The following is a 27935-nucleotide window of genomic DNA, read 5'->3' as shown; positions in this document are numbered from 1 at the left end:
TATATTTCATACATGCTGAGACCTGTGAAGATCCGGATTAGAATTGGTCTTCAGCAACCCATGTTTGTCGTAAGGGGCAACTATGCTTGTTGTAAGACTAATGCGATCGGGTGGTCAGACCGTTGACTTGGTTGATGCATGTCATCGTATCCCAATTGCAAGGCTCGATGCTCATGATATCAATCAGACTCGATTTTTTAGAGACCGCGGCCATTAGCTGGAATATTGTTGAGTGCAGCGTTAAACAACTAACAAGCACATTTCTCATGGAGAGCCTTTTGTAACAGATGTGGTTGTGAGCATGTTAGAAATTTAACTCCAAATCAATAGTGACACACATGAATGACCTCGCCTATAAACACACCGTTTCAAAGGGAAACGTAAAGAAGCTATTATCAAGTATGGGCACAAGTAAATGATTAATTAAGAACAGGATGGAGGATGCCATCTTAAATCAGAACTGGAGAAGATGAGCTCTACTAAACGGAATTCACCAGGAAGGGGATCTAATGCGCCTTGTATTTAGTGTTCTATAAGTGATTACTTTATATCCCGTCCTTTCAAAAAAAATATTTCCTGTAATAATTGAGTATCTTATGAGTGGGTTAGTGGTGGAATGAATTTGTATTGATTTTGTTTCACAATGACTTCACAAACCATGTCGACAATTTCATGTATGACATTACAGCCTGGATCAGTGAACACCGAAATAAACGTGTATAGAACTGTGTTTATCCCCCTGCCCGTGTGTGCGATATCGTACAATGTACATTGTTTTTATTGCTTACATTTGCGAGCGACATTACGCACACTATTGATTCTGTATTTGTCACCCTGCTCAAATAACGTTAAACCATCTGCATGTACTAAAGTCAGAAATTAGTTTGCCCTCGGGGGAAAATTATTTTGTTGCTATGCAAATACAAGGGGCATTTTAAATAAAACTTGCCCAATTTCTCCCTTGTGTCTTTGTTGAGTTGATGTGTAGTGCATGCGAAGAGTGTGAAGTGTAAATACAAGCTGCCGCAGAGTGTTGGTTTTAGATATTAACTGTTTACACTGCCATAGCTTAGACAATATTTGATGTCTGTGGGTTGCGATTTGCCGACTGCGACATTGTTCGACAAAACCTGAATGCAAGGGACGCTCAGTAAACACAGGGCTCGCCTCTGTACACATGGGGATGTTTGTTCACAAGGGGACAAAAGATTACTCTCGTTTCACTGCGAAATGAGTTTACTTCTATAGATTGGAGTAACATGTTTGCATTGTATAAATATTCCATTTGGGTTTCAAATTCCCTGGATTTACCCATAGGATCTGTATAAACAGAAAGACAAGGGTATCCTTCTCAAAAAGCAAATGCCTTTATTTAAGGATAATCTTTTTGTAGATTATTTACTTAATGTCAGCGGTAAGTTTCATTTAAGAGCTTGACAACCTGTCAATGTAATCGGCAAAAGAAATTCAGTAATATATTCTAGGAATCCAGGTTTAGGTGATAGAATGATACCATATGTTATTCATTAATAATATAAACATGAAAATGAAATAATTGTGTATGAATACATTACCACTTCGAAAGTAGTCCTGTTTGTTCAAATTACATCCATTAACACTCATAACTCTTATCAGTGCCGAACATCATGGCTATTAGTGTGCCTTCATTAATTGCACGTAATCTAACCCTGTGAGGAGCTTTGCTTTGCCGTGCGGCTTCTCGCAGGGAAGCGAGAATACCATAGCTTTGGAAGTCCATTCTTCATCTATCATTCCCTAATTGGCTGGCTTTTTGTCTCTTGTTCTTCCGCCCGCACCACACGTTTACCCGCAAAGATTAGAAATTCTCGGAGGTGTGCTTTGCCGATAAGCTTGTCCTTTCTTTCTCCGATTTCTTTGTCTGAGTAGAGATTGAAAATGAATCGGCAAGATTGATTCTCTTTAGATGGAGACTGAAGTCCAAGTAATGCCAACGCCAAGCTCAGGATCAATGAAATCCCAGTGTAAATAAAACCGCTATGATGCATTTATACAGGGGGGAGGAACACTAAGGAATTACAATATTTCAAGGCATCGTTGTTTGTACAATGAGCGACCATATTTACTTAAAGGTCCTACTGTTTGCGCAGACCGAGGGAGTGCTGTGGGGTAGTATTGCCAGCAGCTATTTTTCTTAACCCATCAATTAGATGGATCAGTGACTAGGGCAATATTTGTTTGCCTTTGATTGGAGGCTTTGTGATTAAATAGAGAAAAATGTACAGATGATCTAAATCCCGAGGATATTGAATTATCTGAGGGATGATATGTGATAGGAAATTGTGACAAGTGCTATTATCATATGTGATAAATGCTACGGTCACTGTTTGGCACAGATGTGCTCGTTTCATAATGGAGGTCGTGACTTGTACGATGAACTTCATGGTAACATAAGTCACGTGTATATAAAAGTTTTATTGAATTTTTTCCTTTCTTTTATATATATATGTATATATATGTGTATACCGTATTCGACGTATTAAGTGCCCTGCTCTAATAAGCGCCCATGGCGATATTTACTAATATATTTGCTGGTGAACAATCCCAATTTGCACCCTTTCTGATTGATCAATGTACAAAAGACTTATTTATTTGTGTATAATACGCAATTAAGTTCTGGAAAAATATATCTGTCGTATATAAACATTTCAGGCTGTCAGCATAAACCACAAAATTTATCTTTCAAGGCTGTTTTTTTTTCACCAAAATAACATTCTATTAAGAGCCCCCCATTTCTAATTTTGAGAGCACCCTGGGCGCTTATTACGTCGAATACGGTATATGTAAACAAGATTTTTTGATGTTGTGTTTCATTGAGTATGAATAGTACAATAATTGTAATAATTCTAAATATCTGAATACCATATAAATACTTATTTTTCATTTTTATTCAGTTATTAACTTTATACTCATGGGGCCCCAATAGAATAGAATTGGTAATTCAAATATTCATGAAATATCTTTTGACGACTACTATGAGTGTTTCAATCATTCATTTCACAACTGACTGATTAATACATATCTATTATTGTGATAAGGAACTATGGAGCTCTATGCAAGTGACTAGTCAGTTTGGCCAGCCGCAGCATAATAACTTTCATTCATAATTATTCCATTATCAAATGATGTTTCAAAATGTCACAGTCAAATTTCCATATTTTTTACGTACATCAAAGAAGGCAGTATCTAATTAGGAACAGACAATAGTATGTGTTGTATTTTTTAGACAACAGTTGATAAATGTCTATAGTTTGATGATACGTCCTATTATGGTAATAAATCGTCGACAGAATTCTATGTGAAGTGATCTATTTCTGAAATCTGTGATGGCAACACTGGGATGAAATAAGATGGTTTAGTGTTAAGAAGATGCATCTGTGCGTGGGTATTATTACAGTTCTACCTTGTTCTAATTGGTGTGGAAAGAGCTCAGTCAGCTAAGGTGCCTCGCTGTATGTGCCATGATCCAGTGGTGGTGGTTCGAATCTCATCGTATCCATGTCAACACCGTATCTGTGCTAGTGGGTTTTAGCGTAGTAAGAAATGGTACTTTGGGTTTCGCTCCAATATTAAGCAGATATATTACAGCTGACCATAGTATACTGTTCAGATGCACTCACTCACTCACTCACTCACTCACTCACTCACTCACTCACTCAACCACTCACTCAACCACTCACTCAACCACTCACTCACTCATCACTCAACCACTCACTCAACCACTCACTCAACCACTCACTCACTCACTCACTCACTCACTCACTCACTCACTCACTCACTCACTCACTCACTCACTCACTCAACCACTCACTCAACCACTCACTCACTCATCACTCAACCACTCACTCAACCACTCACTCAACCACTCACTCACTCACTCACTCAACCACTCACTCAACCACTCACTCAACCACTCACTCAACCACTCACTCAACCACTCACTCAACCACTCAACCACTCACTTAAGGAACTTTACCCTTGTAGGATGATATGGCATATGATAATCAAGATCTTAAATGCAAGAAATATTTTACAAAACATTATAGCATAGCAAGATCTCTTGTATTTCTGCTTGCAGTGGACCAAAGGAAATGAGTGTATGCAAGTTTTTTGACAAAAATCTTTTAAGATAACAAACCCTCTACAATTCTACTACCCACTAACAAAAGGACTAGCTGCTGACCTCTGTATATGAGGTCACCATAAAAGGTGCCCAGTTCTCTGACCCTGCGACAGCTTGAGTATATATTACAGTGCAGAGTATCACATTTAGATGATATGGCACCACCAAGCTTCCATACATATTAATGGCAGGTTAGTCTTTCCATAACTCCTACTCAGGCACTCATATATTCCCTAGTTGCCATATTCACTGACTTGGTAGAGATTGGGAGACTAGCGAGGAAGCTATGTGTCAGTTGAATATCCTAGCACCTTCTACGACCCCCAAGTGCAAACACAGCTGGAGTGTTGACACTCCACTTCAGCCACTCTGGACTTCTGAGAATTTACAATGTCTTTCTTAATTTCTGTTACCATGCTATTACAAGGAGGAAATATATCCAATCAAACTCCTTCAGATTTAATATGGTCCAATGAAAACTCCCCCTTGCAATGATATACTGTCTAACATTACTGCGTTGCACTGTTCAATGCCATTGGAAAGTTCGAGTGGTTTGGTCCCCTGCTGAGGGGACTGTATCCGGTTGTTTAGTGATTGTGTAGTTCTAGGAGGTAGCTGTTGTTTTTAGATAGAGAAGAAAGGGATTGAGTTATCAGGATTAGGGTTTATCATTGGCCATTGAAGTGGAAAGGTGTCAATATGGGGTCGTTGAGTTGCATTAGATTACTCCATAATAGGACATTTAAAATGGTTCACATATAGTTGATGTGTATGGTTCAGAGATGCACTTCATGCCTGTTTCAACCTTATTGTAGATTTTCAGCATGAGGGTCCACATTTTTCTTCATCATCATCATCATCATCATCATCATCATCATCAACATCATCATCATCAACATCATCATCATCATTGTCGTCATGTTATGAAAGCTCACAGTAACACAGGTCTTAGACACTTCCCACATTGTTGAAAGTCCACAAGCAGGAATTGGTACAGACAAACCTAGTCAAATTTTAATTCAAACCAATGATTATTGGTTTCTGGTAAGCCTAACAGATGCAACTCATACTGCCTATGTCTGGACTTAATCCCTTTTTCTGTAGACATTAATTTGTTTCCATTTTATAGCAGTGGTTATCAACTGAATTGCCTCTCACTGAGTGACTTGTGAACAAGTAGTGCATGATTGTAAGAAATATTTTACTACCAAAATGTCAGACTTTTCATATATTTTACCAAAGCAGTACTATGAACTTTTTGCTTGGAACAAATAATTGTTTTGACAAATCAACCATAGCTGGCATTTTTAACATGTCCTCTGAAGTCCACTTTTTAAGCACCCGTTATATTGAATATAAAACAATAATAATGCAGATCTTTGTTGATAAAATGGATGTTATCACATGTATATTAATGAGGCAGCATATTGTTATGAATATCATAAATCTAGTATTCAATAAACGCACAGATTTAATAACTGTTACTTAGTTTATCATTGTTGGCACCTGTTGCAGTATATATTGATTATGTTACTTGTATACTTACATTGACATCACATGGATGATGATGATGTTGATGATGATGATGATGGTGTAGTGTTCTAAAAATAGGTACCGTGAAACCAGATACATATGTAAATACATTGTATGAGTGAATAGCATTTCACATCCCTTTAGCAACATTCCAGCCATGAGGGGGGCGATAGTAATGGGAGTCTTTGTAGCAAAGTGGGTTTTTTTCACAATTGTGACGCATTTTTAATATAAAAACAATAAATCCATAGATGCAATTTATGCATTTCACTTCTGTATTCCTGTACTGTGAGCACGGATGGCTCCATCCTTTAAGTCACATCTTTCCGAGGCAAGGGAGATAACTGACTATAAAAGTCCAGTTTCCACCCTTGCCGAACTAGGCTAGAATTATGGACATATATTTTGGCTAGACCGATGAATCTATGCATGGTCAAATCAAAATCATGGAACAAAATCGACATATGTTTCATAAATAACATGACGACTGACATGTTGATGGCAGGATTTGCAGATCATGTGTACTGTCAAATGGGCATCGACAAAACTTTTCATGCTTTTCGTCAAGGTTCTCAACTGGTTTGATGTACTTCGCGAGTTAAGACCCATTTATTACCAAAAAGATCCTGATTATTGATCAGATTGTCTTGAGTGGCTGCCACCATTTTGTTTGAATCAATTACAAGTGATATGAGAGGTGGAATCTGATTGGTCGATTGGAGGGATATAGAAGGGACATAACCCGTAATTGCCACTGGTGGCGCTAAAGTCAACCTATAAAATTGCAGCCTAGTTCAGCAAGGTGGAAGCTGGACTTTAACAGTCAATTAACTGCCTTGCCTCGGGAAGATGCTAGGGCACTGCAGTTATATATTACTGTCATGTTAGAATGAACACAGAGCTCCAGATGTTGTATTGAAACATTGAGTATTCACTCCCATGGTATCATTCAAATTGGGCATTGATAGTTTTCTTTGGGTATTCAATAATGTTTTACTCTTTTGGATTAAGTCTGGTATCCTTAAATCTTAGCATGAACCTTTTCTTGATGACATAAGGCAAGTACAATGTCTTGCTGCAGACACACACTCGTGTGTCTCCCAGTGTCTTATGGTTACAGGATAGCCCTGTGGGTCATGTGTTTGCTTGTGACACCAAACCCTTAGTTTTGGTTGCACCTATGGGTGAAAGGTGTACCATTCATGATGTCCTCTGCCATAACAGGGCTTGAATATTGCTAAAGTGGCATTAACCATCACTCACTCGGTTGCTGTAGTGCATATTGAAGTTAGAGAGGATTAGGTGCCTACAGTGTGACCTGTCTGATTGTGTATCATGTTGGCATGGATCTTTGCTGTTTGAAGTTGACGACCAGACATTATCATTTGTGGATGGGAATATATGTGCAATGACGTAGGACCATATTTACTCACTTATTTAGGAAGGGTCAGAGTCACAATTTTTAGGAAACAACAATAACATTAGTTCTAATTCCTATCGCAATGCAAATACCTCACTCTAAAGTTCTTCAAAATAAAGGGAATTCCAACACAGGTATTGTCTAAAAATAGATATTCAGAATAAATCATCAAAAGCATCTCTTCAGGGGATAAAGTTGTTGGAAGTAGTTGACAGCTGGGAACAGGCTACTATTAAAGAAATTCTTTAAGAAATTGTGAAATATTTTTATAATGTAATTTGCTCAAGTCCTATCAGCCATAGAAAAAAGACATAATTCCCTATGCAACTCTCTTGTTGCACCTAAAGCCAGGAATTCCCAGAGCAGTTGCAGCATGTAGGTCAAATAGTGTTGTACTCGGCCTTGTCTTTTTTTTATCAACCTGTTTTTAGCAGTGATGTAAAACACTTGACCTCCCTTTCCCATTGCTATGGAAGACGACTGATCACAAGTAAATACTGGGACCTGCCCATACCTTTGATGGTTCCATTGTCCGGGATTTTATTGGGATTAATTTGTGTTTCACACGAGAAAGCCTTGAAAAGAACAATCTTTTTCAAGAGTAAGCTATGCTATCGTGGTACTTAATGGAATTGTGTAACTGTTGTTAATTTGATAGCACCTTTTTTCAAGTGTTATGATCATATCTTAATATAAGATACATACCATGTGTGGATTTATTTTTTTTTAAATGATGCCTGTGTGCGTATGTAAAGTAGATTTGCCATTTACAATCTGGAAAAAAAGATATATCCATTAGAAGATGAGACAGCTTCCTGTGGCTGAGTTTTAAAAAAACATTGAAATCAACATCGTCTAACTTCTTTGCTCTAGCAGTCCTTGCACGCGAAAGGGAAATTGAGCCTTTGGAGTAAGGGGGAAAACATATTCAGTTTCTTTGCCTAATACAACATTTGGAAAAAAGAGTAGAATAATTTCTGTCAAAAGATTTGTTTAGAGGTACAGTGTAGTGTTATCACTGACGGCACACGTGGAGATGTGGAGATGTCACTGGATGTTCATGCAGTGTCTGTAGACCTGGAATGGGGATACAACCGTTATTTTTTTCAGCAGAACATCGTCTTCAATCCAACCAAGAATAGATCTAATTGAAATGTTACATAGCACAGGAAATTAAAAATCCTTCTTGTTTTTTTACAGCGTTCATCCTCGTCTCCACATGATCGCAACCGGTTCCACAACCGTAGTCGTTCGCCTGAAGTTAACAATCGTGCAGCAAAAAGGAAAAGATCAGATAACAAAAATGGGGTATGATTGTCAATGTATGCTTGAAGGCCTTAGAACAAATTGAATTGTTTGTACGAGTAATATTTCAGAAGAAGGGATAGCAGGCTGCCGTGTGTCAATTTCACATTAGACGAGCTTGGTAATTAATTCTACAGAAAAAATGAACGCAAGAAGCCAGAGGTTGTATAGGCTTTACTTACAGAGATGAAGTAGAAACGTTTCTCTGTGCAGCTTCCTAAGCTCATTAATGTTTAACTGTCAGGAATAATTTTTATGTTTATGGATTTAATAGTGAGTTTTATTGAAATTGGTATCGAATAAGACTTTGTGAAATATTTTTCATTGGGTGAAAAACTAACATTTCATTTTTTTACATCTGCAGGAAAACGATGGAGAGGGTAGTGATGCAGAATTAGTCGTGGATGTCGGTGATGTAAGCTCAAGTTTCACCAGATCAATATGTGGATAAATCTCTTTAAATGTGATTGTTCTGTTTTGGGAAAGAACATAAAATGTGTCCAGAAAATATTAGTTCTCTGAAATTACAGATTTAATTTTTTCATGCATTTTATTTATGATTTCAATCATCTCAGTTTTGACATTTTTTGTGTGAACAAATTGTATGAATATGATTCAATACCCATAAATTTATACACAATCTTATTAATTGTAAGTCGTGATAATATGTTATAATGGACATAAAGGTGAGGGAAACTTTTTATCTATATTTTGATATTATACAGGATAACACGTCTCCGATGAATGGCGACTTGTCTCCAGGGGAGAAGGCTAGCAAAGACCTACTCAACAACAACAACAACAACAATAAGAAAGTTGATGACAGAAGCAGTCCTCGTAGCGACACGTCTTCTCACGGAAGTGGAACGTCTACCAAACAGAAAGAGGTGATAACAATGTGTTGCATGGACAAAGAAAAGAAAACAAATGGTGGCCACAGTTAAGAAAGTCGTTGGACTCGTGAAGATCCGGGTCAGAATAGTTCTTCAGCAACCCATGCTTGCCGTAAAAGGCGACAAACAGGATCGGGTGGTCAGGCTCGCTGACCTGGTTGATGCATGTTATCAATCCCAATTGTGTGGATCGATGCTCATGATGTCAATCACTGGATTGTCTGGTCCGGACTCGATTATTTACAGACCGCCGCCATATAGCTGGAATATTGCTGAGTGCGGAGTTAAACAACAATAAAACAAAGAAAGTCGTGTTAAGACTTGTGATTGTGGTAGCCATACTTACAGTTTTGTTGGATTGTGATGAAAATAGTGCCATTTCCTTTTTGTAATATTTTATTTTATTGCTGATTAGGAGTGACAAGCAAAGACAAAGGAGTGAGTGAGTGAGTATTGTTTTACGCCGCTTTTAGCAATATTCCAGCAATATCACGGCGGGGACACCAGAAATGGGCTTCACACATTGTGCCCATGTCGGGAATCGAACCCAGGTCTTTGGCGTGACGAGCGAACGCTTTAACCACTAGGCTACCCGACCGCCCCAAAGACAAAGGAGCCATTGTAGTGTTATTAGTAATGTATGGCTTTGACGAGGACTATCTATCTCCTACAGTGCAGACTTTATGTATGATATTCAGGATAATGTGAAAGTAATGATTTAGTCTGCCATTTCCAGTGTCCGTTGAGGTTTCTTGTTGAGCTTAACTGATATAGATACAGTCTAATGTCATATCAGGAAAGTGTTTCAACAAAGTTTGTTGTTTAATGCCGCACTCAGCAATAATCCAGCAATATGACTGTGGTCTGTAAATAATCAAGTCTGAACAAGACAATCTAGAGACTGACATCATGAACATCGATCCATACAATTGGGATACAATGACATGCATCAACGAAGTCAGTGAGCCTAACCACCCGATCATGTTAGTCGCCTCTTACGACAAGTATGGTCGTCTTTTACGGCAAGCATGGGTTGCTGAAGACCTATTCTTACCTGGATCTTCACAGGTGGTGTCAACAAAGAATGTTTAGGATAAGAATGATAAGTAAATAATGTACTACCAGTATGTAACCAGGGATTTATCTAGAGATCCTCAGAAGCTGAGATTCAGCTCCAATTCTGCAACAAATGTCAGTAAACATTCCCAATTTGGAAATAAGAATTTCCAAACTCATAATAAGACTTTTCACTGATAACAGCTCCAGTAATGGGATATGTTTTTTTACTTTCATTATGTCATTGCATTGCAATATAAAAATCTCTGTATTTCAGAAAACAAGAATTTAAAAATGAAAAATAATTGAAAATAGTGATTTCTTTTCTTCCAATTTGGCACTTTATATGAAAGCCTGGATAAAATCAATGATAACACAAGTCAAAATTGATTTTTCATAGCGTTTCATGTCATTTATGTCAAAACTATTCACACTCTACCAGGGACTCATTACGAAGTATTGATATTTGATTTGTCTTCGATGTATGGCCTGACCATGGTCAATTGCAGTGCATTGACAGTGGGATCAGTTGTGACGCAGTTGTTATCCCTCCTGTGAGGATTGTTTGTAGATTGTCCAACACACATCCATTGTATCGTCACAGAAGTTAACTGGGATAAGGATCAGATAATCCACGAGCAGAAAATAGCAAGTCTGGAGTTGTAGGACTTTGTCTGTCCTTGTTTAATTTCAGTCTGTTTGGGGGGCACAGGTGGCACAGTTTTCTAAGGCACCCCAATTCACTGTGCAGAGTTGTGTCCCTTGGGCACGCCAGAAACCCATGATTGTGGGTTCGAATCCCGGGTTCGCCCCGATCATGTTTCTAGGTTTGACAGCACCATACCTGTGCTCGTGGGTTTCACTGAAGCGGTAAACGTCTGAGACCTGCATCATTTCGGGCTTTCCTCTCGCATTAAGCTGACACGCCTCGATATAACTGGAATACTGTTAAAAGCGGTGTTAAACACCACTCACTCACTCACTCAGTATGTTTGGTCCAACTGTTGTGTAGCCTAACATAGACTGCCATGGCATAAGCCTCCTTACATTCTTGGATAGGATGTGTTGCTTCTATATTATGTTTTTGTAACCGAATTTGTCTTCCAGAATGACAAGGCTGCTACACCCGTCTCAAAATCGGCCACCCCCACAAGTTCAGGAAGTGCTACGCCCGGACCATCAGGCCCTTCTGTTGCCGGGAAACCAGGTGCCAAAGTCCATCCTCTTGGTATGGGGAGTTGTGAGGCTAGCTAGCACCTCAGAACTAGATAGGGTAGACGTAAAGTCTAGTGGCTAGTAATGTAGGGCTAGTCGTGTTGCTCAGAACCAGATAGGGTAGACGTAAAGTCTAGTGGCTAGTAATGTAGGGCTAGACGTGTCGCTCAGAACCAGATAGGGTAGACGTAAAGTCTAGTGGCTAGTAATGTAGGGCTAGACGTGTCGCTCAGAACTAGAAAGGGTAGACTTAAAGTCTAGTGGCTAGTAATGTAGGGCTAGTCGTGTTGCTCAGAACAAGATAGGGTAGACGTAAAGTCTAGTGGCTATTAATGTAGGGCAAGTCATGTTGCTCAGAACAAGATAGGGTAGACATAAGTCTGGTGGCTAGTAATGTAGGGCTAGTCCTGTCACTCAGAACTAAATAGGGTAGACGTAAAGTCTAGTGGCTAGTTATGAAGGACTAGTTGTGTCGTTCAGAACTAGATAGGGTAGACGTAAAGTCTGGTGGCTAGTAATGTTGGGCTTGTCCTGTCACTCAGAACTAGATAGGGTAGATGCAAAGTCTAGTGGCTAGTTATGTAGGGCTAGTCGTGTTGCTCAGAACTAGATAGGGTAGACGTAAAGTCTAGTAATGTAGGGCTAGACGTGTCGCTCAGAACTAGATAGGGTAGATGTAAAGTCTGGTGGCTAGTAATGTAGGGCTAGACGTGTCGCTTAGAACTAGATAGGGTAGACATAAAGTCTAGTGGCTAGTAATGTAGGGCTAGACGTGTTGCTCAGAACTAGATAGGGTAGACATAAAGTCTAGTAATGTAGGGCTAGACGTGTCGCTCAGAACTAGATAGGGTAGACGTAAAGTCTAGTAATGTAGGGCTAGACGTGTCGCTCAGAACTAGATAGGGTAGACATAAAGTCTAGTAATGTAGGGCTAGACGTGTTGCTCAGAACTAGATAGGGTAGACATAAAGTCTAGTAATGTAGGGCTAGACGTGTCGCTCAGAACTAGATAGGGTAGATGTAAAGTCTGGTGGCTAGTAATGTAGAGCTAGTCGTATCGCTTAGAACTAGATAGGGTAGACGTAAAGTCTAGTAATGTAGGGCTAGTCGTGTCGCTCAGAACTAGATAGGGTAGATGTAAAGTCTGGTGGCTAGTAATGTAGGGCTAGTTGTGTTGCTCAGAACTAGATAGGGTAGACGTAAAGTCTAGTAATGTAGGGCTAGTCGTGTCGCTCAGAACTAGATAGGGTAGATGTAAAGTCTGGTGGCTAGTAATGTAGGGCTAGTCGTGTCGCTTAGAACTAGATAGGGTAGACATAAAGTCTAGTGGCTAGTTATGTAGGGCTTGTCGTGTCGCTCAAAACGAGACAGGGTCGACTTAATCAGAGACCATGTACCGAAGGAATAGTCTCTGACTTAATGTAAAGAGTAGTGGCTAGGATTGTAGAACTATTGTCTTAGAACTAAACAGGGTAGATGGGTATGTGAAGTTAGGCTGTGCTAGACTGGAAACAGGAGTCGGGTATAAGAAGTGTGGTGAATACAGTCATGACTTGTGTGTGCCAGTTATTACATGAGTTTGGTGATACCAAGATGCCTGAAGGCACAAATGTTACATTTACCACTTTGGTGAAACCCAAGACATGAATAATAGTTGTTAGCTATTTTTCATGTGATTTGTTTTTCAATGTTTTAAGAATGATAATCTAGAGACAACTTAAACCATTTAGTGTCTTATATGGAAAAATTATTAAATTATAAAGTTATGAAATTATTTATAAAAGACTTAGCTCATTAAGAATCTCGTAACGTTTGATTGTTCTGTGTCTTCAGTACTTGATGTGTTTCAAACTGACACATATTTTTCTCTCACAGAGAGGTACCCATTCCTGCCTCATGGAGAGCTGAGCCCAAACAATTTCAACGGTGTCCTCCATAACAGTATGTCTCCTGGACCCTTCTCCAGGCCATTGGTCAGTATATGCCCGCTGTTACACAATCTCTCATGTTTAAGCCCACCTCCAGAGGTTTCCATAAGACACTCGCCTACGTTGACTAGACACTCTGTGAAATCAGTCACCATCAGTTAATCATACAGCTGTATATACTTCATCTTCTTGAGGCAAGGGAGTTAACTATAGCAGTCCAGTTTCCACCCTTGCTGAAAAACAAGAGCTGACAGATAAATACGAATTTAAGGCTCTCTGTATTAGATAGGATTCCCATAGTGTATGTTCTTATATTGCAGCTGAGACTGTTGGTTCTGTGTACAGTGTGTTATACTGTAGAATTCTTTGTTGGTGCAGGTAGGACTTGAAAGCTCTCCGGCACACATGCGGGGAGCACTCGGCAGCATTCCAGGGGGAAAACCGTAAGTTGAAAAAAAACATCCGAGGAAATACTAACTAAACATTTCTAAAAAAATACTAAACTTGAAGTATTTCTGAAAATTTTCCTATTTACCAAAATGGTTGGAAAGAGTTATCCCTCACTGTAACCACAATGTACCATGAGACCTCACTGTAACCATGATGTACCATGTGACCTCACTGTAACCATGATGTACCATGTGACCTCACTGTAACCATGATGTACCATGAGACCTCACTGTAACCATAATGTACCATCAGACCCTCACTGTAACCATGATGTACCATGTGACATCACTGTAACCATAATGTACCATCAGACCCTTACTGTAACCATGATGTACCATGTGACCTCACTGTAACCATGATGTACCGTGTGACCTCACTGTAACCACAATGTACCACGAGACCTCACTGTAACCATAATGTACCATGAGACCTCACTGTAACCATGATGTACCATGAGACCTCACTGTAACCATGATGTACCATGAGACCTCACTGTAACCATGATGTACCATGAGATGTCACTGTAACCATGATGTACCATGAGACCTCACTGTAACCATAATGTACCATCAGACCCTCACTGTAACCATGATGTACCATGTGACATCACTGTAACCATAATGTACCATCAGACCCTTACTGTAACCATGATGTACCATGTGACCTCACTGTAACCATGATGTACCATGTGACCTCACTGTAACCACAATGTACCACGAGACCTCACTGTAACCATAATGTACCATGAGACCTCACTGTAACCATGATGTACCATGTGACCTCACTGTAACTACAATGTACCATGAGACCTCACTGTAACCATGATGTACCATGTGACCCCACTGTAACTACAATGTACCATGAGACCTCACTGTAACCATGATGTACCATGAGACCTCACTGTAACCATAATGTACCACGAGACTCTTACTGTAACCACGAGACTCTTACTGTAACCACAATGTTCCATGAAACCTCACTGTAACCATAATGTACCATGAGACTCTTACTGTAACCACAATGTTCCATGAGACCTCACTGTAACCATGATGTACCATGAGACTCTTACTGTAACCACAATGTTCCATGACACCTCACTGTAACCATGATGTACCATGAGACTTACTGTAACCATAATGTACCATGAGACCTTACTGTAACCACAATGTTCCATGAGACCTCACTGTAACCATGATGTACCACAAGACCCTAATTGTAACCATAATGTACCATGAGACCTTACTGTAACCACAATGTACAATGAGACCTCACTGTAACCTCAATGTACCACGACACCCTTACTGTAACCATAATGTACCATGAGACCTCACTGTTACCATAATGTTCCATGAGACCTCACTGTAACCATAATGTACCATGTGACCTCACTGTAACCACAATGTACCATGAGACCTCACTGTAACCATAATGTACCACAAGACCCTAATTGTAACCATAATGTACCATGAGACCTCACTGTAACCATAATGTACCATGAGACCTCACTGTAACCACAATGTACCATGAGACCTCACTGTAACCATGATGTACCACAAGACCCTAATTGTAACCACAATGTACCATGAGACCTCACTGTAACCATAATGTACCATGAGACCTCACTGTAACCACAATGTACCGTGAGACCTCACTGTAACCATGATGTACCACAAGACCCTAATTGTAACCATAATGTACCATCAGACCTCACTGTAACCACAATGTACAATGAGATGTCACTGTAACCATGATGTACCATGAGACCTCACTGTAACCATAATGTACCATGAGACCTCACTGTAACCTCAATATACCACGACACCCTTACTGTAACCATAATGTACCATGAGACCTCACTGTAACCATAATGTACCATGAAACCTCACTGTTAATGTACCATGAGACCTCACTGTCAATGTACCAGTATGCTAGTATGGATTCTTCTAGGAGATATTTTGGACATATTCTTCTGTTGCTGTTCATTTGTCACCACACACAGTTATAAAACAAATGCCATGGAAGTTCATTCTTAATATATCAGTTTACGTGAAGTCAAATTAATCTGTCTGATTCCAGAGCATATTCCTTTCATGTAAGTGGAGATGGTCAGATGCAGCCGGTGCCCTTTCCTCCAGACGCTCTGATTGGTCCAGGCATTCCGCGTCATGCTCGGCAGATCAACACATTGAATCATGGGGAGGTTGTGTGTGCAGTTACAGTTAGCAACCCGACCAGACACGTGTATACAGGAGGCAAGGTAAGGAATGGTAACTAGTTGTAGAAAATTTGAATAGAAGTGACCTGCATGGTTGGTGCGTATCATGTTTTTGTATTTATATGTCATACTCCATTACCAATTTAATTCAGTTGAAATCTCTCTCTATTACTGACATTTTTTAATGTTTTGTGCAGTTCTGAGAAATATTCAAGTATTACCATGCTGTAAGACACCAAGAATGTGCTTTTCATGTTGTAACCATGTTGAGAGTCAAACACAGGCTCTGACTGAACAAGCGAACACATTAGCCACTAGACTACCCACATGACACCTTAAGTTATAGAGTAAATCCTCCACATAATATTCTGGTCCTGTATCTTTAATTACCACCTTCCTGTTTATGTTTGATTTTTGAAAAGTATTACATTTAGTGTTTGAATAACTTGACTTTTATGTGTATATTCATCTGCGTACACCATCAGGGTTACAGGCATCTTGCCCTAACCATGTGTAGACAAATGAGTGTGAATGGTTCCAACTCCCAACCTCTAAGCACCTGGCATATCAATTTTTCTTTTCAACTAATTTAAGAACTCTTGAGTCATATCAGTGCACATGTCTGGTAGAAGTAAATAAGACCTTGACCTTCTCACAGAATGCATGATCATGCATGCTCAAACTGGTACGCTTGGGGCTAATTATTTTATTGATTGGTCACTCAGACATAAATAAATTTCAGCATTGAAATCTTGGCATCTGTAGACCAGATAGACATTTCATGGCATCCAGTGTACTGGACTGCACCATATGGAAAACTACTCAATAGGGCTCAGTGTATGAAAAGGGGGTGACACCCTTAATGTAGACAACACATCACAACACACTCCCTTTACCCCCCTCTATATCTGCCTATCTAGCCAGAAAAAGTTAAAGACTTTATCTCCAATGTCTGGTGCCCTTTACCAGAATAGGTCTGGACGCTGTTTTATCAGAGTCCTGTTTGAAACCTGTAGACATTTTACTCAAGTCATGTTTGAAACCTGTAGACATTGTAATCAGAGTCCTGTTTGAAACCTCTCAACATTTTACTCAAGTCCTGTTTGAAACCTGTAGACATTGTAATCAGAGTCCTGTTTGAAACCTCTCAACATTTTACTCAAGTCATGTTTGAAACCTGTAGACATTGTAGTCAAGTCCTCTTTGAAACCTGTAGACATTGTAGTCAGATCCTGTTTGAATCCTCTAGACATTGTAGTCAGAGTCGTGTTTGAAACCTGTAGACATTGTAATCATATTTCTGTTTGAAGACTATTAACACTGTAATCAGATCCTGTTTGAAACCCCTAGATATTGTAATTGGGGTTCTGTTTGAAACCACTAGATATTGTAATCAGAGTCCTGTTTGAAACCTCAAGACATTGTAATCAGATTTCTGCTGTGAGACTATTAACACTGTAATCAGATCCTGTTTGAAACCCCTAGATATTGTAATTGGAGTTCTGTTTGAAATTTCTAGACATTGTAATCAGACTACTGTTAGAAATCACCTCTCGTGGCATGTAATGTTTTGTCACGCCTCCATCAAGTTATCCCTTATGTCAAACACCACAACAAAAACTTGAAAAGTAAGCTATTACCATTAGATATGAGTGTTTTGTTTACACTTAAGTGAACTCAGTTCACCCATATACAAATCTTAATTCCTTTTTTTATGGGCAGGATTGACTGAAGTTCACATTCAAAGAAATTTGCATGTAAATTTAGTTGATAATGTAAGAATTCAAGGTAACAGTTTTGAAAACTGACTATTGAATTTTATACTTCATTTTTTCATGGAAAATATATTCTTCAAATATAAGTTGAAACTATCACAAATAGAGTGTCTAGAAATAAACAAACTAGTAATCAAACAATTTGTTTTCTTCAAACTATCTTTTCTCCTTCTGCAGACTGGCAGACTCATCCATAAAACAAAAGAAATGTAAAACAGGTGGCCTTGGGTTAATAACTTGCAAGTGAGACAGTCTTGTGGACATTACGCAAGCAGTTGCAGTTAGATGATGTCGGTAATGATAGTCAAGGATGCGATGTTTATGGATGTGTCAGGATTGTCTGACTGTTCTTTCAGGGCTGTGTGAAGGTCTGGGATATCAGTCAACCAGGGAACAAGTCTCCCGTCTCCCAGCTCGACTGTTTGGTGAGTTCTACAAACTTCTCTTTGATAAATAACGATATATGTCAAAGATTAAGCCATATCAAATGTTTGGTAGTTCTACAAAATACCCTTTGATAAGTAATGATACGTGTCTAAGATTGAACCTTATCAAATGTTTTGGAACTTTCATATTTTATCCATATGATGCTTTTTTTTCCAGCAAAGAGATAACTACATTAGATCTATCAAGTTATTGCAAGATGGCCGCACACTGATAGTGGGAGGCGAGGCCAGCACGTTATCAATATGGGATCTGGCAGCAGTGAGTAGAGTCATGCTTGTGAAAGCCTAGAACACATGTATGCGATTATTTCCTGTTGAAAACAGATGGAATTAAGGAAAGGTTTATATAATGGCATTATATTAGATATGTGTATAGACTCAGGGGGAAGAAAGAATATTCCTGCAGCTTTCAGATATGCTTGTAATTATTCACATGGAAGTAGAGTATATTTTCTTGTTGTATGATAAACAGATCTAGAAAGCAAATGTTTCATGTCAGGATATGTTTACAGCATGAGCGTGCATACATCTGATATTCCTCAAACAGGAGCAAGGGGGATATCATTGGGTGCAACATTTTTCATGGAACAGGAAGAATATGTAAACTTTGTTGTTGTACAAGCAATGAGGGGGAATATCACTTCCCTTTCTCAGATACATATGTAGCAAAAACTGTTATCCACCGCTTGGGTGTTCCATTAAGAGAACAATGCACTTGTTTCTATGTCATTCAAGACCTGATATGACAAAATATGTTTTAGAATATTGATAGGTGTTATGAAATAGATTTTCATTTTTGGTGACTAATGTTTGTAGTCGACTCCAAGGATCAAGGCGGAATTGACATCAAGTGCCCCTGCATGTTATGCCCTTGCCATCAGTCCCGACAGCAAGGTCTGCTTCAGCTGTTGTAGTGATGGCAACATCGCGGTCTGGGATCTCCATAACCAGACACTGGTTAGGTAAGTCACAAACAAACACATCCATAACCACACACTGGTTAGGTAAGTCACAAACAAACACAACCATATCCACACACTGGTTAGGTAGGTCATAAACAAACACCCATAACCACACACTGGTTAGGTAAGTCACAAACAAACACAGCCATAACCAGACACTGGTTAGGTAAGTCACAAACAAACACAGCCATAACCAGACACTGGAATAATACATAGCTTAACAAACCATAATGTAAACATTTTCATCTCAATACACAGCACAATAGTACAATAGACCCAGAAACAAAATGAAAAATATTAATAAGTGAGTCGGAAACAAACACACCTTCAACCAAATTCTAATCAAGTAGGTCAGAATCAAACACATCCCTAAAGTGTGCTTTCATTAATTAAAGGTGGTGAATATATATGCATAAAATACGATCATAGTATCAACCATTAATTCATATTTTTATAGCGTGTAATAATATACGTGAACAAAATTTCAGGCAATTCCAAGGTCACACAGATGGCGCTAGTTGTATCGACATATCCACGGATGGAACGAAACTCTGGACAGGTGGTCTGGACAACACGGTCCGATCCTGGGACTTGAGGGAGGTCGGTACCAACTTCTGTAATCCTGATACACATCTTAGTATCCATCAACTGCCAAAAAGATATTATCATTCTGTGAAAGTCATTACAAACAATTAAGCAGCTGTTATCCATAAATGTTTCATGTTCTTCCAAACTCTTAATGTCTATCAAAGCACTATCTTTCATAATGCGCCCTGTCTGTATGTGGATGAAAACTTGTGTCAGGTTCTACAGCTATTTTCAAGTTGCGTGGATGTCGGTTGCTATTGTAAGTTTAGAGATGGACAGCAGTACCACACAACATTATTAATCAATACAATCATGTACAAGAGATCCCATGCTACAGATATGACTATTGACAATTTCATTTACAGGCTCAATTTCAGAATCTAATTTGGCAAGAATATAGCATGTACATAAATTCATGGTTTACAGGCAGCCTAGAATAATCAGAAAACACGTTGTGGAACTATAAGTATCCAAATACATCAAATGATTGCCAAGTACACTAAAAAACTAATGTCAAGGTCACAGCTCAACATCAGAAACATAATCCACCTGCACACCTGTGACTGATGGTGGAAGATAGGTCAAGTAATTACATTTAGCTGGGCTTATGGTCTGACCCTGAGAGAAAACTGTGGAACACATTATGAATTTGTGGCCATATTAGTCGGATGATGTTAATGGATGTTAACATACCTAATCTATGTGTCCCCAGGGCCGTCAGTTACAGCAGCATGACTTCACGTCGCAGATCTTCTCCCTGGGGTACTGCCCTACAGGAGAGTGGCTTGCTGTCGGGTAGGTATTTGATGAATAAATAAAGGACCAGTTGTGAATTTTTTTTTTTTTTGTATATATTTCTAAAGGTTTTCAGAAATAATCAATATTGTTATAAAAGTCCATATATTGTTGGTTGCAGTCAGTATATATGAGTTTTTAATAAAATTCAAACTGAAAATACAGAAATCAACCTGACACCCATTGTGACCCTACCCCTTGAACACCACTGAGACCTATCCCTTGAACACCACAAAGACCTATTCATTGAACACCCCTGAGACCTATTCATTGAACACCACTGAGATCTATCCCTTGAACACAACCACTGAGATCTATCCATGAAACAGCCCTGAGACCCTATCCCTTGAACACCACTGATACCCTATCCCTTGAACACCACTGAGACCCTATCCCTTGAACATCCCTGATTTCAATCCCTTGAACACCACTGAGACCCTATCTACCCTCAACACCCCACTGAGACCCGATCCTTCTCCCAACACCTCAATCAGACCCAATCATTCTCCCAACACCTCACTCAGACCCAATCCTTCTTTCAACACCTCACTGAAACCCAATCCCTCCTTAACACCTCACTCAGACCCCATCCTTCTCTCATCACCTCACTGAAACCTCAGCCTCACCCTATTCACCTGAAACTATAACCATGCCGCCTTCTCCACTGACCCCGGAACATGCGTCAACCTGACCCTAACTACAGACCAAACGTATCCCAACTCCTTCAACTATTCCACTGTCAAAACCATCACATTACTTAACCAGCACCCAATCAATTACTGTGAAAGGAGGAGAGTTTAAACAGTCATGGCACTAAAGTCCTTCAAAGAAAGCGACCCAAGTCTCGATGCAAAGGTCACCCTACACATTCTTCCCACAACACTTCCTAACCCTAACCCCAAACTAAACCCCTGAATCATAGCTCTCCCTGCACTTACTGTTCCTAACCCAAGCTGACATTTGTGTTGCAAAGACCTCTTATCTTCCTTAGTTTGTGATTTGTACTGAATTTCCTTATTGATTTTATTAAATCCCATTAACTTGCCAGCATGGAGAGCAGCAACGTGGAGGTGCTCCATCAGTCCAAGCCAGACAAGTACCAGCTTCATCTCCACGAGAGCTGTGTCCTCTCTCTCAAGTTTGCTTACTGTGGCAAGTGGTTCGTTAGCACGGGTAAAGACAATCTCCTCAACGCATGGAGAACGCCATATGGAGCAAGTATTTTCCAGGTATGTGTCAGAGTGCAGTAAGTATGCATATAATGGCAACTTAATATTATTTACTTTTATCAACAGAAACACCACACACATGTATGCAAGCACACGATCATGCTAACACTTACTATCATTACACTACAATAAGAACATTTCACATATACATCCATCATCACATCATCACATTCATCATCACATCATCACGACAAATCTTTAGTTTTTATGACAGTCAATACTTTGGATAATATTGGCACATATTGTTTTTGGTTTTTTTAATATTTAATGTATTGATCATAACTGTCCTGATGAGTATAGGGACACGGACTGTGGGTACTCGTATCAATTAACATTTAAGTGCTCCCTCATCGATATTATCACAATATGTAGGCCCTCTGTGGTCTGTATCTCATTTAGTCATTAAGTCAGGGTTTCATTTAATGTGTTTAGGTCAGGGTTTCATTTCATGTGTTTAGGTCGGGGTTTCATTTCATATGTTAAACACAGGGTTTCATTTCATGTGTTTAGGTCGGGGTTTCATTTCATATGTTAAAGACAGGGTTTCATTTCATGTGTTTAGGTCAGGGTTTCATTTCATGTGTTTAGGTCAGGGTCTCATTTCATGTGTTTAAGTCAAGGTTCACATTATGTGAGTCAATCATTTCTTTTTATGGGTTTAGATCAGTGTTATATTTCATAAGTGTAACCAAGGTTTCATTTGGTATATATGAAGGAAGGATTATGTATTTTGTTATTATATAAAATATGTATTGCACTCTTGTTTCAGTCCAAGGAGTCTTCCTCTGTGTTGAGTTGTGACATATCAGCTGATGACAAGTACATCGTTACTGGCTCCGGTGACAAGAAAGCCACGCTATATGAAGTCATATTCTGATTGGATGAGGTTAAACCAACATGTGTGGACTCCATGGCAGTTTCCTACCTGGCTAAAACACCTACTTGTTGCAGCAACTGGCACAGCGTCAAGAAGCATCAGGACGAGGAGGGGGAGCAGCTTGTACGATGTTGTGATTGTGGATACAAGTGTTTTAAGTGCTACGTATACAGTGAACTGAAGAACATGCTGACGAGGTCTGGAACACAAAGACTGGATCAGACATTGACATGCTCCGAGACAGCGTGTTTCAAACAGTGTGTGTGTGAGTTGTATATGTATAGAAATGATTTATTTTGCACTGTCATCAAATATTTCTATTGGCGGCTTGATACAGATTCTTCAAAACATCCTTGCCATTCCATGGAAACATACAAGACATGTACAAGCCAAGCAATGAAAACATACAACATATGTTCAAGGCGTGGCCAAGCCATGGAAATATTTAAGGCATGTAGAAGCCAAGGCATGGAAATATTCAAGGCATGTAGAAGCCAAGGCATGGAAATATTCAAGGCATGTTCAAGCCAAACCATGGAAATATACAAGGCATGTATGAGTCTCTCATGAAATACAAGGCATGGCCAAGCCATGGAAATATACATGGTGTGTACAAGAAAAGCAATGGAAACATACAAGGCATGTATACGCCAAACCATGGGAATATACAAGGCATGTATACGCCAAACCATGGGAATATTCAAGGCATGTATACGCCAAACCATGGGAATATACAAGGCATGTATGAGTCTCTCATGAAATACAAGGCTAGTCATGGAATGATACAAGGATACAAACAAGCCACTCATGGAATGATACAAGGCACGTACATGGAAATATACAAGGGTACAAACAAGCTATGACATTGAAATATTCAAGAGCATGTACTTGATATGCTGTCAAAAGGTACACGAGCATGCATGAGCCATGCACAAGGGATAGTCTATGTGGAATCTAACATCATGCGGAGTAGGCAGACAATGCTGCATGTCAAAATACAAGGACATGTTCACGTGTCATTTTAGTAGACTTCTGTGTGTCTCACTTACATAAATATTGTCATCTATTTCAGCCTATTGACATTGTGAAATGTACATCTCTGTATATAGTGACAAGTGATTGATTCAGCCTCACAGCATTTCAGTGTTTCATCATAGTATATAAATATATATATATGTGTGTGTGTGTGTGACTGTGTTTAACACAGGAATCTACAGTCATCCTGTTTTAAAAAAAATGTGTCATGTGTTCAATGGACGAAGTTTGTTTATTTTGATGTTCATGTTGGACATGTGATGACATTGACATGTTGTCTTGTGCTTAGTGGACTTTTCTCTACTGTACATGATTGTCTGTAGTCAGCCTCTGTGGAGCCTCTTCAGTGTGGAAGGTGTCAGTAATCTACTGGGCATGACTTAGGAACTGGAGATTCTGGAGAACACCTCCTTCACTTGGAACAAAGGATATCAACATTATATATTTTTCAACACTGTGAACCAGAAAACCATGTTCCCTTCAAATCTTTGAAGAATATACCAACATTCTCGCACCTCAAGGCTTTGGCTTTACCATGAAGGTTGGCACATTTGGACTTCTCAAATGGACCTGTAGATTGACATATTTCAACCATATGGACTTCTCAAATGGACCTGTAGATTGACATGTTTCAACCATATGGATTTCTCAAATGGACCTGTAGATTGACATGTTTCAACCATATGGACGTCTCCATGGACCTATTGATTGTGACATGTTTCAACCATATGGACTTCTCAAATGGACCTGTAGATTGACATGTTTCAACCATATGGACTTCTCCATGGACCTAAAGATTGACATGTTTAAAAAATGTTGGACCCTGCCATCCTCAGTTTCAGATGTAGATGTTGCCATGTTTCTTTGAAGGTCCAAATGAAGAAGAAGCACCAGTTAAATATGGACATAGTCATGAAGCATGTAGACCCGCTGGACAAACCTGGGTCATTGAGAAGTGAACATTGCCCGAATATGGACAAATGGGAAGTGCTGAATTTGGATGAACAGGAAGTGCCACAGTTGGACTGGTACATATTGCCATTCTTCAAGAGTTTCATGGAACTTACCATTATGTATATAGTCTTCAGCTATATGTCATGCTAATCAGCTATCAGTTGCATTACAGTGATCTCATAGATTTGACCAATCTTATTCATGCTCAGGACATGCTTCGTTTTGTTAACATATATGCTTGAGAACTGCCATCAATGTGAAAGTAAGCTAACCACAGAGAACCCGAGCAGGTCTTGTATGTCTTGATAGTGAAAGTGCCACATGGAATGACATAATGAAAGGTTTACATTCAGATTTGTATTTGAATCTGTACCTGAGCCTGAGAGGACAATTTGTTTGACATTGTATGAGGGGGAAGAGTAATATATGTTGAACCAGAAAGAGCATCAACAGAACAGATATTGACAGTGCCACTGTTGAAAACATGGGTTTTAGGAATCTGGAATCTATTTCGGCAGATAATCAAGACTGATAAAGAAGGTTATTCTTCAGCACTGACATTTTATTTATATTGAGAAAGAAATGTAATGATGAAACATAAGGTAAACCAACGCTGGATGTAACAACAAGTTCACTAATAAGTTTGGAGGTATGATATTTAAACATAAGTCATGCACGATTATTGCTCATAGCAGTAACATGTTTTGAAATAGCAAAAAAAATTCCAATTGAATTCCATAGAAAGAGATATTATTTACAAAAAGGGGGATCATATAGAAAATACTTTTATGTTTCAAATTCTTACATGTAATCAAGATAGTTCTGGATATCAACTTCTGTTATCTTGTGACTGTTTCCATGGCAACACAAATCTAACAAATATGAGTTGTATCAATGGTAGTGTTTATGATCAATATCAGTCACATTTCAAAATATTAAGAAACAGAATTTTTTTTGTTTAAATCTGTTTGAGATTGTGAATTGTTTATATTTATTTCAGTGGCCATTGGTACACAGACTTCTGTAGTGCCAGGAGATGTTGTGAAATGTTGAAATATTCATTACTGTGGTTATCAGTGTGTTTGTTAAGCCAAATATACATTTAGTGTATTAAACTGTGTTATAGGAATGAGAGTGGAAGCATCGTTCCATGTTGTGATTGGGATGACTGAATGTTTCATACCTGTCATTTTCTCATCAAGTTTTAACAGATACTAACTACAGAATTTTTAATATCTGTATGTCAGATTGAATATATTTGGTGTTACTTGAGTAGTACTTTAGTCTGAAATATTTACAATGTATATGAATTAGATCATTGCTATGGGCTTGTTTTTCATTTTTGAAGTTTCAAATTACCTAAAGTTTTAAAAGTGCGGTTGGTTGTCAATATAAAGTGGAACTCATTTGCCAAAAAAACACCTGTACATTGTTAACAAGTTGAATATGTAATGGGTTTTTGAATTGGACTTTTGAAGTTTTAAAAATTAAGTAATTTTATGCAATATGAAATGACGATGTTTTAGGTGATGTGAACCACAAGAATGAAAAGGAAACAATGCGTTTGGATAAGATGGGAGACTACTGCCAATATCCTTAGTAAGGACATGTTAAACATGTGTTATAGTATTTTATCAGTTTTAAAAGTAAGCAAGTAGTTTTCTCTAGGTGTGGTAACTTCAATAGTTGTGGTAACTTCAATGTCATATAACTTCTCCTGTTCATTTACATCCAAATTTCTGAAGAATTATTTTAACGTGTTCAACAATAAATCAACCATCAATTTTTTCCAGTTCCCTGTTGAGTCTAATATGGTGTTATTGATCCAGTGAACTGTCTATCTTTATACTGTTTACGATGTAGACATTAACATGTTTGATAGCTTGCTGGAACTAACAGCATTCATTGTAAGTGACGTCATTGCAATGAACACTATTATGTTTGCAATTAACAACCTGGTGTCGTGAACTGTCATTGATAGTCCCCTCATGCATCACTGACTCTGGTGCAATCTACACCGCAGTGCTGGTAATGAACATCAGTAGATATGCAAGGTTCTATTAGGCTTACAGTGGCCATCATTGAGGCTTGCAATGAACCAGGAAGTACTGTTAATTGTCTTATTACAACTCTCACATTTGCTTTCCCTTCCGCAACTGGTCATGGTAGCTTGCTTTTCAAAAGAGACAAATCTAGCAGGAATTGTATGGTCCCCAATGACAACTACACATGAATAGTCCCAAGATAAGTTGTCTCAAGGACATATGAGCAGGGAGTCCCAAGCTGGTTGTCATGAGGGACAGATAACTTTCAGCTCTGATCAAAATTATTGACTGTCAGCTTTGTGGTGAGAGTGTGTACACCCCATTGGCCACTTTTTTTGAGACCCAATTTGAACTTAATGGCACCAACCCACTAATCTCTATATTTCAGTTGTCATGCAATGACATTAACTGAATTACCATCACTCAATTATGCAGCAGCATCTTCTATTCAAGTGATGCATCCACTTTGGAACACGTAATGTAATCGTGTGATATGACAGGAGAAATTAATGGCTCCATACTTACTTGACTACTTTCGCTAAACATTAAGTTATGACACTGTATCATATTGTTTCTCATAAAATCTTTGAGCATACTGAAAATCGTACTGTTGAGGAACATGACCTTCGAGCATAATACTGGTGTTAGCATCGTCACAGTCTGTGAGGCAGACATGTTTTGTTGGCACATAAAGAAATAAAAAAAATATTTAAAAACTGAAAATTGTGTTGTTGCTGTTTGCTTAGAATTAACCAAACATGTTTCAAATTATTTTATTTTGAAAATAGTTATTCTTTTTGTACAAAATAGCTGTCATAGTTGTCCCAACGTCCTAAATGAAATGAAGTTTACATACTTGGCATCAGAACTATAAGGTTATCAGAACATATAGGTCAAGATCAAATTGTCTGGTTGTCATAGAAACATGATACATTATATTGTAGTGGTCCCAGCGATGCGGTCACGCCCTCACATGCCAAACGTATACACAGTGAAGGCAACCATGACCTATAAATTGAAAAAAAGCTTCATGCGAATATCAGTATTCCCCA

The 27935-nt window shown here is 38.8% G+C and overlaps 1 protein-coding gene across 3 annotated transcripts in view; it reads left to right on the top strand.

Annotated features, from left to right (window-relative positions):
- The window catches only part of LOC139468329 (transducin-like enhancer protein 1), an 80737-nt gene extending 53173 nt beyond the window's left edge, over positions 1 to 27564 (top strand). For 2 of the 3 annotated variants that reach the window (XM_071250431.1, XM_071250270.1), the window contains exons 9-22: positions 8316 to 8423; positions 8785 to 8835; positions 9146 to 9307; positions 11477 to 11597; positions 13460 to 13557; positions 13891 to 13955; positions 16039 to 16219; positions 18309 to 18377; positions 18556 to 18657; positions 19215 to 19360; positions 19849 to 19960; positions 20661 to 20743; positions 21792 to 21972; positions 22742 to 27564. In XM_071250431.1, coding sequence (XP_071106532.1) covers positions 8316 to 8423; positions 8785 to 8835; positions 9146 to 9307; positions 11477 to 11597; positions 13460 to 13557; positions 13891 to 13955; positions 16039 to 16219; positions 18309 to 18377; positions 18556 to 18657; positions 19215 to 19360; positions 19849 to 19960; positions 20661 to 20743; positions 21792 to 21972; positions 22742 to 22849 — 1587 coding nt within the window. In that variant the 3' untranslated portion in view covers positions 22850 to 27564. The remainder of the gene's footprint in view (positions 1 to 8315; positions 8424 to 8784; positions 8836 to 9145; positions 9308 to 11476; positions 11598 to 13459; positions 13558 to 13890; positions 13956 to 16038; positions 16220 to 18308; positions 18378 to 18555; positions 18658 to 19214; positions 19361 to 19848; positions 19961 to 20660; positions 20744 to 21791; positions 21973 to 22741) is intronic. The other variant, XM_071250354.1, reaches the window with a different exon arrangement.
- Positions 27565 to 27935: the final 371 nt, after the last annotated feature.

Source organism: Haliotis cracherodii, unplaced genomic scaffold (assembly GCF_022045235.1).
Source record: "Haliotis cracherodii isolate W230 unplaced genomic scaffold, xgHalCrac1.p SCAF_1, whole genome shotgun sequence".
Lineage (NCBI taxonomy): Eukaryota > Metazoa > Mollusca > Gastropoda > Lepetellida > Haliotidae > Haliotis > Haliotis cracherodii.
Note: the sequence above shows the minus strand (reverse complement) of the source record. Positions and strands in the feature narration are given on the sequence as shown.